Consider the following 15589-nt stretch of genomic DNA (forward strand, 5'->3'; position numbering starts at 1 on the left):
CGCCTGGTCTACAGGATGTCGTGGGTTCGATCTCGATCCTTGACGATGCCTGCTGCTGTATACTTGGAGTTTGCGTGTCTCTCTGTCTGTCATCATCATCACAGTGATGAGATGTTAACAACCTCGCCTGGTCTACGGGAGGTCGTGGGTTCGATCTCGATCCTTGACGATGCCTGCTGCTGTATACTTGGAGTTTGCGTGTCTCTCTGTCTGTCATCATCATCACAGTGATGAGATGTTAACAACCTCGCCTGGTCTACAGGAGGTCGTGGGTTCGATCTCGATCCTTGACGATGCCTGCTGCTGTATATTTGGAGTTTGCGTGTCTCTCTGTCTGTCATCATCATCACAGTGATGAGATGTTAACTACCTCGCCTGGTCTACGGGAGGTCGTGGGTTCGATCTCGATCCTTGACGATGCCTGCTGCTGTATATTTGGAGTTGGCGTGTCTCTCTGTCTGTCATCATCATCACAGTGATGAGATGTTAACTACCTCGCCTGGTCTACGGGAGGTCGTGGGTTCGATCTCGATCCTTGACGATGCCTGCTGCTGTATATTTGGAGTTTGCGTGTCTCTCTGTCTGTCATCATCATCACAGTGATGAGATGTTAACAACCTCGCCTGGTCTACGGGATGTCGTGGGTTCGATCTCGATCCTTGACGATGCCTGCTGCTGTATATTTGTAGTTTGCGTGTCTCTCTGTCTGTCATCATCATCACAGTGATGAGATGTTAACAACCTCGCCTGGTCTACGGGAGGTCGTGGGTTCGATCTTGATCCTTGACGATGCCTGCTGCTGTATATTTGGAGTTTGCGTGTCTCTCTGTCATCATCATCATCACAGTGATGAGATGTTAACAACCTCGCCTGGTCTACGGGAGGTCGTGGGTTCGATCTCGATCCTTGACGATGCCTGCTGCTGTATATTTGTAGTTTGCGTGTCTCTCTCTCTCTCATCATCATCACGGTGGCTAGGAGATGTTAACTACCTCGCCTGGTGTACAGGAGGTCGTGGGTTCGATTCCGACCCTGACGATGCCTGCTGCTGCATATTTGGAGATTGCGTGTTTCTCTCTCTCTCATCATCATCTTCGCCGAAGCTACAATTTGTAGTTGCCAGTGTAGTAGTGGATAGTAGTGTATTGGTGTAGTCGTGTGTAGTAGTGTAGTGGATAGTGTAGTGTAGTAGTGCATAGTAGTGTAGTAGTATTCATAATATAGGTTTTTTGGGTCAGATCGCGTTATTTATAAATGTGTCGTAACCCTCCACCACCCGACACGGCCAATCAGTAAAAAAAGTGTCACGTTGACAAAAGACAAATTAATTGACTTCTTTAGCCCACCGGTGGTGCGCTGAAGAGAGAATCAACAGCATTTAAAAATGTGACTAGTTCGACGTTTCGCTGATAATTACAATCAGCCTCATCGGGCAAGAATGGTGAAGCTCTCCTGTTGCTTCCGGTCTTAAATAGAAGCAGCATCAGGGTGACGTCATCATTTTATTAAATTCAATGACGTCATTATACTGGTAGGAACGAAGTGAACCAGCGTACAATAGATTATATCGTCCGTCCGTCCGTTCGTGTAGCAGCATCGCCCCCTACTGCAAACACTTGGCAGGACCCTACAAAAACCTTTAGACTCAGTGAGGCTTTCCTGGCTAAACAAGTGTAACATTCCCTTATAATTCCCTGAGATAGTTTTTAATTAAAACATTTAAATAAAAAATTAACTCACAGCGGCCTAAAGCCTACAGCTAGGCCTAAAGCCTAGAACTAGGCCTCAAACTCTCCCTTCGTATCGTACCCCGCCATTTCATTCTATTATAGCCATTCATTTGTTCGTTCCTACCAGCCCACCCCGCAGGGACCTGTTTTAATTAAATTCAATCTGGTGCAGTGATTCGAGGCAAGGAGGGGGAGGGTATTGCCTCGTGAAGGACGCTACTGGGCAGTTGGAGGCAGTCGCCCTCCAACAACAACGGAGGGCGGAGGAGCGACGCTCACAACAACGAGCGGAGCGCCGGGTGGCTAAAGCACAGCGAGTTGGCACAGTAGGGGGCACAGGTGGTGCATCAGCCAGTCATCTCGGTCATCTCGGTCAGTTGACACGTGGCACCTGCTGGGTCTGCCCCGTGACCTCCTGCCAGCGGGCGTTCGACACTTCACGTGGTAGCCTCAAGGTGCACATGGTCTGACACAAGCGTCGTGGTGACGTCACCGCCACTTAGTGGCGAATGGCGGTTGTTGTTGTGTTTGTGTCTTTGTGTGTTTGTGTGTTTTTGTGGGTGTGTGACTGGCTCCGGGTTTAACAGCAGAGGTCTCACTCCATATCAGTCAAGCGGCAATATCTTTTCATCGGTTGCGTAACGCTGTGTGGAAGCTGCTACCTGGTCTGTCGCTCCGCACGAAGCTTCAGGTCTTCTCGGCCACGGTCATTCCCTCCCTACTCTACGCTTGCGAAACGTGGACCCCCCCTAATGGAACATCTTCGCCGGTTGGAAACATCCATCCTGGGTTTAACCTGCAGGCTGGATTGTGTGAGGAGCTCACAAATCCTTGAAAGATCTGGGCAGAGGAGGGGTGGGAGGGGGTGGAGGTGGACGTGATAAAGAGGGTCTGTTAGGGGGTCACGAGGGGGTAGGGGAGGGGTGGGAGGGGGTAGGGGAGGGATGCGAGGGGGTGGAGGTGGGCGTGTTAGAGGGTTTGATAGGGGATCACGAGGGGGTAGGGGAGGGATGGGAGGGGGTGGAGGGGCGAGGGGAGGGAGAGAATGGGCGTTCGAGGTTGAGGCTTTCATTGAGGAAGTTTATTCCAGTGAACAAAAACGCGGTTGGCTTCCCCCCCCCCGCACCCACCACCGACACTAAGCGGTGCTCATTTTATCGACCCCGCAAGGGATGATGGGAGTGACGACGGTTCTGAACTCACAAACCATCGAAACGTGGCTTGGCCTGGTGCGGTGAGGGGGGAGTGGTGGCACAGTGGTTAGCGCACCGCATTAGGAAACCCGGAGGGCCGCCTGCCCGCCACGCCAGCGTTGACCGGCGCGGTGAAGTATGGTCAAACGACCCTCACCGCCCCCCTGCCCCGGTGACCGACACAAGAGTCACTTCCCCGGTGGATTTCACAAAGCAGCTGCGACCTTACGAAGGTTTAAAAAGTATAACCCGTAAAAAACAAAGTTTTTCACTATAAATCCTTTATATGCGTGGCGGCTAGAGTCCTCTCGTCCTCTGGCTCGAGATGGCTGCCACCTATGGGTCAGATGATTGCATTGCACCATTAAGCAATTGGTAATTAAATATCATATTTTTGTCCTAAAAAGTGTAAAATTTAGGAAAAAAATTTTCACGAACATTAATTGTCACGCACAACGAGTCTGTGTGCAAAATGTCAGCTCGATTGGATCACGGGAAGTGGGTTAAAAAACGACCGAAAGATTTGCACGGTCCTAAGCAAGCAAGCGAACTTAATATAAAGGATTTAAAAAGGGTTCAATTAATGGGCTCCATCTTGTCTTGTGTGTGTCGTGGGGGGGGGGGGGGTGACGGTGGCATCCGTAGAGTTGATCCGATACGAGTAGAATCGCTCATTCGCGATCATCCGGCGCGTGCGGTGCACTCTACGCCGCAATTGATTTTTTTGTGGCGTTTAGTTTGTTCTACGGGAACCTCATTTGCCAGTAAAAATATGATAATTGTTTTTTTTTGCGCCTTTTGGCGTCATCTGGTCCAACCCATGTGAGACTAGGCTCTAAGGAAAGCTGTCTCGGGTGTGGACCAATCAACTTCAAGGACAGTGCATACATTATCAGAGTTGTGTCTTTTGTTTGCATTACGACTGCAGGTATTGCGGTCTATGCAAACATGACTCCTTGTAAAAAGGTGTCAGTTTTGTTGCCAGATAGAAGGGTAAAAAAACAATTATCGTTGAGTTTGTTGTTCCTGCCTTGCCGCATACCTCCGACTGGCGCGGTTTGCCACGCACGGTACCAAAGGAGTTCAACGCACGCACGCGCGTACGTGTCGCGCGCGTCTTTACCAATCATCCGGCGCGTGCGGTGCGTAACGGCTGGCTCTGTATTCGAATGGTGGGCGGTCGGTACGGGTGGGGGGCGGGCGGGCGGGCAAAGCGGTTTGGTCGCGGCGAGTGGAATTTGAAGACGCTTTGGCCAAACAAATCAGCGGGTCCCTGTGGCCAGAGCCAGTGCAGCAACAAGGTTGTCGAGATACGACGTTATGGGGGGGGGGGGGGGGTGGTTCCTCCAACTTGAAAACGAGAGTGTAAACTAAACTATCTTTTTGGTTCTTTCGGTAAAGTCACGTAGAAGGGAAGTAATAAAATAATAAAAATATCACATAATAAAATCAAAAAATTCTCACGACGTTTCGGCTACAACGCAAGCAGCCGTCTTCTGAAGACAGCTGCTTGCGTTGTAGCCGAAACGTCGTGAGAATTTTTTGATTTTTTTATGTTTTATTTTTATTATTTTATTACTTCCCTTCTACGTGACTTTACCGAAAGAACCAAGAAGATGAATCCCTGCTGCAGTCACGAAAGCTTTAATGTACTAAACTATTTTAGCAAAAAACAAAATTAATTGGTCTCAGGAATCCCAGGCAGGAGACTGCCAACACCTGCACCACCAGGGCCCCTTTTTTCCACAGGCGCATCCGAGCCAAGCCAGCGCGGGGCCAGCACGGTACGGGTGGGTTTTCCACTGGCACATCCGAGCCAAGTCAGCACGGTACGGGTGGGTTTCCCACTGCCACATCCGAGCCAAGTCAGCACGGTACGGGTGGTTTTTCCACTGGTGCATCCGAGCCAAGTCAGCGCGGGGTGGGGGGGGGGGTCTGGCACGGTACGGGTAGTTTATTCCACTGGCGCATCTGAGCCAAGTCAGCGCGGGGGCCAGCACGGTACGGGTGGGTTTTCCACTGCCACATCCGAGCCAAGACAGCACGGGGGGGGGGGGGGGGGAGGAGGTCTGGCACGGTACGCGTGGTTTATTCCACTGTGGCTGTTTGCCGGGCCGAGCTGGAACCAACCCGTGGTGGATTCGCTCACGTGGCAGGGAGGAGGAGGGGGGCGCCAGGCAGAGGTCGCAACCAGGTACCCGACACCCGTACCCTACCCGTACCCTACCCGATACCCGTACCCTACCCGATACCCGTACCCTAACCCGATACCCGTACCCTACCCGATACCCGTACCCTACCCGATACCCGCACCCTACCCGATACCCGCACCCTACCCGATACCCGTACCCTACCCGATACCTGTACCCTACCCGATACCCGTACCCTACCCGATACCCGTACCCTACCCGATGCTCGTACCCTACCCGATACCCGGCTACCCGTACCCGGCCGGGTACGGGTAGCCGACCCTGGTGCGGCCGGGTACGGGTAGACCGTGAGTCACTGGTGAGTCACCGTTTGTCACTCATTTCCCAACGTCTTGTCTCTTCTCACAATTCAAGTTCCTAGAATCAACCCACCGGCGCCTGCAACGTGGCTTCATTCCAGAGGTCGCAATCGGCTACCCGATACCCGTACCCTACCCTTACCCGGCCGGGTACGGGTAGCCGGGTATCGGGTACCCGATTGCGACCCTGGTGCGGCCGGGTACGGGTAAGGGGGGGGTTAAGGAATCAAAACCCGTTTGCGACCTCTGGCGCCAGGCTCGTTGGCCGCGCGTGTTGTGACGTCAGAAGCTCGGCTTGGCATGCGCGGTGGAAAAAATCAACCCGGCCCCGCACCCCCCACCCCCCCACCGAGCCGCACCAGGCCTGGCTCGGCGTGGCTCGGTTGCGCGGCATAAAAAAATAACAACAAGAGGCATTAGCCGGAGGCGTCCGCCCGCTAAAAAGAGTTTAGTGCCGACGCCTCTCCACCTATAACACCTCGGCCGCCCGAATGCTAAAAAATATATTATATCTGCGACGCCGCGCACCGCACAGACCGGCGCGTGACGGTGGGGGGTGGTGGCGGAGGGAAAACCGCGCGAAACGTCACCCCCCCCCACCCTCTCCCCACCCCCCCCCCCCCGGCGTTTACAAAACATCTCGTCGGCCGCGAGATTCGTCCGTGAACCTCGCCAGGGCTTCTGTTTGTAAGCAAAAGCTGATTCGTCTTCTTGGTTCTTTCGGTAAAGTCACGTAGAAGGGGAGTAATAAAATAATAAAAATTTCAACGTTATAAAATACAATTCTCACGACCTTACTATTAAAATTCCTTCCCTTTGTTACTGCTAACCTTACCTCCTCCCTTTGTTGCTGCTAATCCTACATAATGCACGGGCATAATATGACTTTGAGACCCCCCCCCCACCTCCTACGCATTCTACAAGTAGTGACTAATCCCATATCTGAATTTTCCATAAATATGCAAAATTCCTCTGTTGATATGCAAATTCCTTTGTCAAGGCGCCCTTCCCCCTCTAACCCAGCTTAAATATACGCTGCCAAGCCTGGTGGTGCTCATTCAGACGCTGTCTTTCCGACAGACCTGGTCTTCACCCGAGGGCGGCTGCTTGCGTTGTGGCCGAAACGTCGTGAGAATTGTATTTTATTATGTTTTATTTTTATTATTTTATTATTTCCCTTCTACGTCACTTTACCGAAAGAACCAAGAAGATGAATCCCTGCAGTCACGAAAGAAGCTTTAAATCGAAATTCAAAAGCTGTTTGTTGTTTTTTTTCTTCAAATTTTTAATTCTCTTATAAAGTAAATATAATCTATCCTTCAATATTAATATTACAGATTATTAACAAACACCTCACTTCACAGCCACGTCACCCCACACCCACTCTGCCCCCGTAACCCCCGCCACACCTGCCCAGCCGCGGACGCAGCTACAACGACCGTCGCTGATCCCCCGACAAATCTGACAATAATTAGCTAAATCATCCCCCGCGCCCCCCCCCCCTACTGCCCCCCTCCCCCCACTACCCCCCCAAAATTCATTCCCACCCCACACCCCCCCCACCCCCACAATTAATTTTCCCACCGACAGTCAACCGGGGGCCTTGGTTTAAGACGCACGAACGCATCCTGCCGCTCGCCTAGTTCGCGAGGCCTAGTCGAGGCCTAGTCGAGGCCTAGTCGATGCCTAGTCGAGGCCTAGTTCGCGAGGCCTAGTCGAGGCCTAGTTCGCGAGGCTTAGTCGAGGTCTAGTCGAGGCCTAGTCGAGGCCTAGTTCGTGAGGCCTAGTCGAGGCCTAGTTCGCGAGGCCTAGTCGAGGCCTAGTTCGCGAGGCTTAGTCGAGGTCTAGTCGAGGCCTAGTCGATGCCTAGTCGAGGCCTAGTTCGCGAGGCCTAGTCGAGGTCTAGTTGAGGCCTAGTCGATGCCTAGTTCGCGAGGCCTAGTCGAGGTCTAGTCGATGCCTAGTCGATGCCTAGTTCGCGAGGCCTAGTCGAGGCCTAGTCAAGGCCTAGTCGTGACGCGGCTCCGGGCTGCTGCCTGGCAGGGCACGGCGGGGCCAGCGTGGTCCAGTGAGGCCTAGAAGGGCATAGAAAAGTCGAGTTCTACCCAGCAAGTCCTAGCAAAGCCCGATCCCAACCAAACAAGACGAGGCAAGGCCTAGTTTCTGTTTTCGCAAGGCGCATTTAGCAAGTCGTAAATAAAGCCCGTTTCTGTGTAGCAAGGTCTAGCAAGGTCTAGCAAAGTCTAGCAAAGTCTAGCAAAGTCTAGCAAGGCCTACTTCTGTCTTATAAGGTCGGGTAAGGCTGGTTTTGTCTGCCTTGCAAGGCCCAGCAAGGCCAGTGCAGTCAAGCAAAGCTCAGTTCAATCTAGCACATCCGAGCCAAGTCTAGCAAAGGTCTAGCAACGCCTAACTCTAACAATGTCCAGCGGCGGGGGGGGTCTAAGTTCCGTCGAACGAGTCCCAAAGCAAAGCCTCATCCAGTCGGGCGAGGCCTAGCGAGGAGGCCTAAAGCTCCTCGATTCTAACAAGTGCCCGGTGACCGCCTCCTCAGAGCCTGAGCTCGCCTAGCCGGGCTACCCGTGAGCTCAAGTGAAACCCCCCCCCGAGTTGGTCGTCACCCACCGCCAGCCCCGCCAGCCCCGCCAGCCCCGCTAGCCCCGCTAGTCCTCCTCGTCGCGGAGGAGGTCACGGGGGGCGTCCCCGTCGGCCTGGCCGCGAGCGAACGCCGCGGGGGGCGTGGGGGGGCGGCTCCGAGTCGTCGCCGCCGCCGCCGGGAGCTGGAGAGCGGCCGCCGCCGCCGCCGCCGGGAGGGCCCGGCTCCCCCGTGGAGGTCGCGGGGGGAGGGGCGGGCGGGGGGCTCTCGTAGCGCTGGGAGGCGATGGCCGCGTGGTGGGACATGCTGCGTCGCACGATGTCGCCCTTCCGCCACAGAGTGATCTCCTGCGGGGGGGCGGGGGGGGTAGTGTGGGGGGTGGCGGGGAGGGGGGGGCGGCGGGGAGGGGGGGTTAGTGGGGGGCCGTGGGGGGGGGGGCAGCACGCGGGTTGTGACGATGTCAGTGACAAAGGCAAGAGGTGTCCCGTGTAGCCGACAAGGCAGGCTGTTGGCGCAAGTGCCGGTAGCACACACGGGGGAAAGAAAGGCAAAGATCCCCCGTACAGCCTGATCAGGCTGTTGGGGCAAGTGCTGTTAGCGAGCACCTATGAAGACCGGCACGGCACACGAGGGGGTGGGTGGCCAGCACCACGCCCGGCCGCCTTTGTCTCCCCCAGTGGCGATGTTTACAACACACCGCTACACCAGCTACTCATTTGAGGCCGAGTCGACCTAGGAGAGGCCCAGGACCGGTTGAGGTGTTCGCCAATGATATTGGTGGGCATGAGCAGGGATCGAACTGTGGTGATCGGGGGTTCGTAGCGGAGCGCGTCAACTGCTAACGCTTCACAAGAACAATGCGCGCACATATCATGTTACATCAGCCACACACACGCGCGCACGCACGCACACACACACGCGCGCGCGCGCACGCACGCACACACACACAAACATCAATGATACACTGCCACTGAGAAGATATCGGTGTCACGTCGGCTTGCCACTGATATCTTGGGGGGGGGGGAACGCAGAGGGCTTGCAAAACCTCACTGCCCAGCAAAGTGCGCGCCGAGAACATTTGAAAATATATTTCGGACACTTTCTAACAAAGCTGGCGTTTGAATCACGCGATGCGCTGGCTGGTCAATATCGCAAGCAGCGCGTCATCGTCATCGCGATGACGTCTGTGACACGCGCAGACGGGGGCACGGGCTGCGCGTGCCCCGGCCAGCGCACGTGCGCACTTCAACACGCGGGCGTGCATGAACACCCCCTGTTAACAACCGCTGGCCACGTAAGGTGCGAAAGAAGTTCAACGTGCATACGTGCAACACGCGCGCACGAACGCACGCCCTCTACCGGTAAAGAGTTGCACTGCGGGCCACTCACACACCACACACACCACACCACACAGCACACACACACAGCCCCCACACACACCCCACACACACACCACACACTCCACACACACACCCCACACACAGCCCAGACACACCCCACACACACACCCAACACACCCAACACACCACACACACACACCCCACACACACACCACACACTCCACACACAGCCCAGACACACCCCACACACACACCCAACACACCACACACACACCCCACACACCACACACACCAAACACACCTCCCACAGACACCCACCCCAGACACACACCGCACACACACCACACACACACCACACACCCCAACGCTACAGCACTGATCCAAACACCCACATCCGCTGCAGTGGTGAGCACGTGCTGGTGAGCGTGGCAGCGGTGAGCCCGTGGTTGGTGGTGGTGAGCGTGGTGGTGAGTGTGGTGGTGAGCGTGGTGGTGAGCGTGGTGAGCGAGCGTGGTGGTGAGCGTGGTGGTGAGCGTGGTGGTGGTGAGTGTGGTGGTGGTGAGCGTGGTGGTGGTGAGTGTGGTGGTGGTGAGCGTGGTGGTGAGCGTGGCGGTGGTGAGCGAGCGTGGTGGTGTAGAGCGTTGTGGTGAGCGCACGGTGGTAGTGAGCGTGGTGGTGGTGAGCTCGTGGTTGGTGGTGGTGAGCGTGTGGTGGTGGTGGTGGTGAGCGTGGTGTTGGTGGTGAGCATGGTGGTGAGCGTGGTGGTGAGCGTGGTGGGGAGCGCACGGTGGTGGTGAGCGTGGTGGTGGTGAGCTCGTGGTTGGTGGTGGTGAGCGTGTGGTGGTGGTGGTGGTGAGCGTGGTGTTGGTGGTGAGCATGGTGGTGAGCGTGGTGGTGAGCGTGGTGGGGGAGCGCACGGTGGTGGTGAGCGTGGTGGTGGTGAGCTCGTGGTTGGTGGTGGTGAGCGTGTGGTGGTGGTGGTGGTGAGCGTGGTGTTGGTGGTGAGCATGGTGGTGAGCGAGGTGGTGAGCGTGGTGGTGAGCGTGGCGTGTTTATGGCTCATGAATTAGTGAGAGGTCTGAGTGGCACAGAGAAGGGGGGGGGGTGGAGAGGGCGGTTGAAATGGGGGGGGGGCAAGAGGTAGGGAGAGAGGGGGTAGGGATGGGGGGGGGAGGGGGTAGGGATGGGGGGGGGGCGGGGGGTCGAGGGGGGAGGGAGGGATGGGGGGGGTAGGGATGGGGGGGGGTCGAGGGGGTAGGGATGGGGGGGGGTCGAGGGGGTAGGGATGGGGGGGGTCGAGGGGGTAGGGATGGGGGGGGTCGAGGGGGTAGGGATGGGGGGGGGTCGAGGGGGTAGGGATGGGGGGGGGAGGAGAGGGGGTAGGGATGGGGGGGGGTCGAGGGGGTAGGGATGGGGGGGGGAGAGAGGGGGTAGGGGATGGGGGGGATCGAGGGGGTAGGGATGGGGGGGATCGAGGGGGTAGGGATGGGGGGGGGTCGAGGGGGTAGGGATGGGGGGGGCAGGAGGAGAGAGGGGGTAGGGATGGGGGGGGGGGAGAGAGGGGGTAGGGATGGGGGGGGGTCGAGGGGGTAGGGATGGGGGGGGGAGAGAGGGGGTAGGGATGGGGGGGGATCGAGGGGGTAGGGATGGGGGGGGGAGAGGGGGTAGGGATGGGGGGGGTCGAGAGGGTAGGGATGGGGGGGCAGGAGGAGAGAGGGGGTAGGGATGGGGGGGGGAGAGAGGGGGTAGGGATGGGGGGGGGGTCGAGAGGGTAGGGATGGGGGGGGCAGGAGGAGAGAGGGGGTAGGGATGGGGGGGGGAGAGAGGGGGTAGGGATGGGGGGGGAGGAGGAGAGAGGGGGTAGGGATGAGGGGGGGTAGGGATGGAGGGGGGGGGGCGGGGGGTCGAGGGGGGAGGTAAGGGATGGGGGAGGGGAGTAGGGATGGATGGGGAGGGAGGAGCAGAGAGGGGGTAGGGACGGGGGGGGGTCGAGGGGGGGGGCGTGTGAGAGCGATGAGCTGCGCTCCGAGCTGTGACCGCGACTGAATCATTGATGGGCAGAGGAGCGAGAGAGAGAAGTGCAAATGGACGTGGAGTGGGGGGCGGGGGGCAGCGCCGCGGGGGGGCAGCGCCCGATTCTGCCAACGTAGACACAACGTAGACACAACGTAGACACACACACAGACACACACGCAGACACACACACACACACAGACACACACACAGACACACACGCAGACACACACGCAAACACACACACACACACACGCAGACACACACACACACACGCAGACACACGCAGACACACACACACACGCAGACACACGCAGACACACACGCAGACACACACGCAGACACACACGCAGACACACACGCAGACACACACGCAGACACACACACGACACACGCAGACACACACAGACACACACGCAGACACACACGCAGACACACACGCAGACACACACGCAGACACACACGCAGACACACACGCAGACACACACGCAGACACACGCACACACACACGCAGACACACACGCAGACACACACACACACACGCACACACACACGCAGACACACACACACAGACACACACGCAGACACACACGCAGACACACACGCAGACACACACGCAGACACACACGCAGACACACGCACACACACGCAGACACACGCACACACACACACGCAGACACACACGCAGACACACACGCAGACACACACACACACAGACACACACACACACACAGACACACACGCAGACACACACGCAGGACACACGCAGACACACACGCAGACACACACGCAGACACACACGCAGACACACACGCAGACACAAACACAGACACACACAGACACACACGCAGACACGCAACGCACGCATATATACAGACACACACACACGTGTATACATACACACGCGCGCGTTTATACACACACGCGTTTATACACACACACGCGCGTACACACACGCGCGCGTACACACACGCGCGCGTGTACACACACGCGCGCGTACACACACGCGCGCGTACACATACACACACGCGCGCGTACACATACACAGACAACAACAACCGCCATTCGCCACTAAGTGGCGGTGACATCACCACGTTGAGGTCACGTGAAGTGTCGAACGCCCGCTGGCAGGTCACGGGGCAGACCCAGGTGCCACGAGTCGACTGACTGAGATGACTGAGATGACTGGCTGATGCACCACTGTGCCCCCTACTGTGCCAACTTGCTGTGCTTTAGCCACCCGGCGCTCCGCTCGTTGTTGTGAGCGTCGCTCCTCCGCCCTCCGCTGTTGTTGGAGGGCGACTGCCTCCAACTGCCCAGTAGCGTCCTTCACGAGCCTCCTCCACTGAGGCCGATCTTGACACCGCTGGTACCAGTCATCGGCAAGTCCACTCAGCTCCACGTCCTCCTGTACCACGTCACTCCATCTCTTTTCCAACCCGTGCCGCGCCCGTTTAGCCCCCTCGATCCGGCCGAACTGTTTAGGCATGCGGTGGCTGGGCATGCGGGCTACATGACCCAGCCAACGCAGCCTTGCCTGCCGGAGGAGCTCACTGATGGGACTTTGCCCAGATCTTTCAAGGATTTGTGAGCTCCTCACACAATCCAGCCTGGTTAAACCCAGGATGGATCGTAGGCAGGCCAGCCTAAATGTTTCTAACCGGCGAAGATGTTCAATTATGGGGGTCCACGATTGACTGTGGCCGAGAAGACCTGCAGCTTCGTGCGGAGCGACAGACCAGGTAGCTTCCACACAGCGTTACGCAACCGATGAAAAATTAATGCGCTCAACTGATTCGGAGTGAGACCTCTGCTGTTAAACCGGAGCCGGTCCATGAGCACACTGCCCAGGTATGGGAAACTCTCCACAACTGCCCCATCACCAATTGGGAGTTGTGGGGGGTGTTCGATGGTACAAAATACCCAGGCAGGTGCTTAGTTTTGGTGGGGCTGATGATAAGGCCCCACCTCTTAGTGGCAAGCTCCAGTCTCAGCAGCAGCGCCTCCAACTCCTCCTCTGAGTGAGCAGCAATTACCAGATCGTCGGCATACATAACGTAGTTGACCAATAGGGAGCCATCCCTTGATCGCACCCGGGCGTCGATCAGCCTCCCATTATATCTGTACCAAATGGAAATTCCCCCGGTACAGCTATTGAAGGCTTCACGAACTACGTAGTCGAAATAGATGTTAAATAATGTGGGAGCCAGAGGACATCCCTGTCGCACCCCAAGGTGTACAGGGAAAGGCTCCGACTCCCGGCCACGTAGTTTTACCCGGGCCCGCTCACCATCATGAAGGTCCTTAATGATCGTGAGCAGAGGGTCAGGGACTCCGAAAGCACGAAGAACAACCCAGAGCCCAGCCAGTGGCGGAGAGTCGAGCCGGGGTCACGGGGGGGGTCACGGGGAGGGGGTCACGGGGAGGGGGTCACGGGGAGGGGTCACGGGGAGGGGGTCACGGGGAGGGGTCACGGGGGGGGGGGGGGGGGGTCACGGGGAGGTGGTCATGGGGAGGGGGTCACGGGGAAGGGGTCACGGGGAGGGGGTCACGGGAGGGGGTCACGGGGGGGGGGGTCACGGGGAGGGGGTCACGGGGAGGGGGTCACGGGGGGGGGGGTCACGGGGAGGGGGTCACGGGGAGGGGGTCACGGGAGGGGGTCACGGGGGGGGGGGTTTCGCGGCACCGCGACGCCACGGACCGCACCTCAAGGGGCCCCCCGCGCGCGTGCCGCCCCTAGGTAGGCTCAGCCGCGACTCACCTGTTGCTTGAAGTACCTCCTCTCCTCCTCGTCGATGAGGACGAGGTTAAGGAAGTAGCGCACGCTGAACTTCTTGTTTACGTCGCGCATCGTCGGAGTGAGGTCGTAGCCGGCGAGGAACAGGCGGATGGGGATAGACTCACCTGGTGAGGGGGGGGGGGTGAGTGAGTGAGGGGGTGAGTGAGAGGGTGGGTGAGGGGGTGAGTGAGAGGGTGGGTGAGGGGGGTGAGTGAGGGGGTGAGTGAGGGGGTGAGTGAGGGGGTGAGTGAGTGAGGGGGGGTGAGTGAGTGAGGGGGTGAGTGAGTGAGGGGGTGAGTGAGGGGGTGAGTGAGAGGGTGGGTGAGGGGGTGAGTGAGGGGGTGAGTGAGGGGGTGAGTGAGTGAGGGGGTGAGTGAGTGAGGGGGTGAGTGAGTGAGGGGGTGAGTGAGAGGGTGAGTGAGGGGGTGAGTGAGAGGGGTGAGTGAGTGAGGGGGTGAGTGAGTGAGGGGGTGAGTGAGTGAGGGGGTGAGTGAGTGAGGGGTGAAGTGAGTGAGGGGGTGAGTGAGTGAGGGGGTGGTGAGTGAGGGGGTGAGTGAGTGAGGGGGTGAGTGAGTGAGGGAGTGAGTGAGTGAGGGGGTGAGTGAGTGAGGGGGTGAGTGAGTGAGGGGGTGAGTGAGTGAGGGGGTGAGTGAGTGAGGGGGTGAGTGAGTGAGGGGGTGAGTGAGTGAGGGGTGAGTGAGTGAGGGGGTGAGTGAGTGAGGGGGTGAGTGAGTGAGGGGGTGAGTGAGTGAGGGGGTGAGTGAGTGAGGGGGTGAGTGAGTGAGGGGGTGAGTGAGGGGGTGAGTGAGTGAGGGGGTGAGTGAGTGAGGGGTGAGTGAGTGAGGGGGTGAGGTGAGTGAGAGGGTGAGTGAGTGAGGGGGTGAGTGAGTGAGGGGGTGAGTGAGTGAGGGGGTGAGTGAGTGAGGGGGTGAGTGAGTGAGGGGTGAGTGAGTGAGGGGTGAGTGAGTGAGGGGGTGAGTGAGTGAGGGGGTGAGTGAGTGAGGGGGTGAGTGAGTGAGGGGGTGAGTGAGTGAGGGGTGAGTGAGTGAGGGGGTGAGTGAGTGAGGGGGGTGAGTGAGTGAGGGGGTGAGTGAGTGAGGGGGTGAGTGAGTGAGGGGGTGAGTGAGTGAGGGGGTGAGTGAGTGAGGGGGTGAGTGAGTGAGGGGGTGAGTGAGTGAGGGGGTGAGTGAGTGAGGGGGTGAGTGAGTGAGGGGGTGAGTGAGTGAGGGGGTGAGTGAGTGAGGGGTGAGTGAGTGAGGGGGTGAGTGAGGGTGAGTGAGTGAGGGGGTGAGTGAGTGAGGGGGTGAGTGAGTGAGGGGGTGGAGTGAGTGAGGGGGTGAGTGAGTGAGGGGGTGAGTGAGTGAGGGGGTGAGTGAGTGAGGGGTGTGAGTGAGTGAGGGGGTGAGTGAGTGAGGGGGTGAGTGAGTGAGGG

At 57.9% G+C, this 15589-nt stretch overlaps 1 protein-coding gene across 1 annotated transcript; it reads right to left on the minus strand.

Annotated features, from left to right (window-relative positions):
- Window positions 1-7002: 7002 nt before the first annotated feature.
- LOC144952097 (uncharacterized) lies at window positions 7003-14278 on the minus strand. Its single transcript, XM_078882504.1, has 2 exons — window positions 14140-14278; window positions 7003-8372 (listed from the first exon to the last, which is right to left on the minus strand). Exons 1-2 carry the CDS (start codon window positions 14227-14229, stop codon window positions 8118-8120), a joined length of 345 nt encoding a protein of 114 aa, XP_078738630.1. The 5' UTR covers window positions 14230-14278; the 3' UTR covers window positions 7003-8117.
- Between the last annotated feature and the right edge of the window lie 1311 nt (window positions 14279-15589).

This window comes from Lampetra fluviatilis, chromosome 65 (assembly GCF_964198595.1).
Source record: "Lampetra fluviatilis chromosome 65, kcLamFluv1.1, whole genome shotgun sequence".
Lineage (NCBI taxonomy): Eukaryota > Metazoa > Chordata > Hyperoartia > Petromyzontiformes > Petromyzontidae > Lampetra > Lampetra fluviatilis.

What these genes read in the sequence shown, in the direction of transcription:
- LOC144952097 (XM_078882504.1), bottom strand. Translation starts at nt 14,229, where the DNA reads ATGCGCGACGTAAACAAGAAGTTCAGCGTGCGCTACTTCCTTAACCTC. An exon ending in GGAGGTACTTCAAGCAACAG is followed by an intron (nt 8,373 to 14,139) that starts GTGAGTCGCGGC and finishes GCCCCCCCGCAG; the next exon opens with GAGATCACTCTGTGGCGGAA.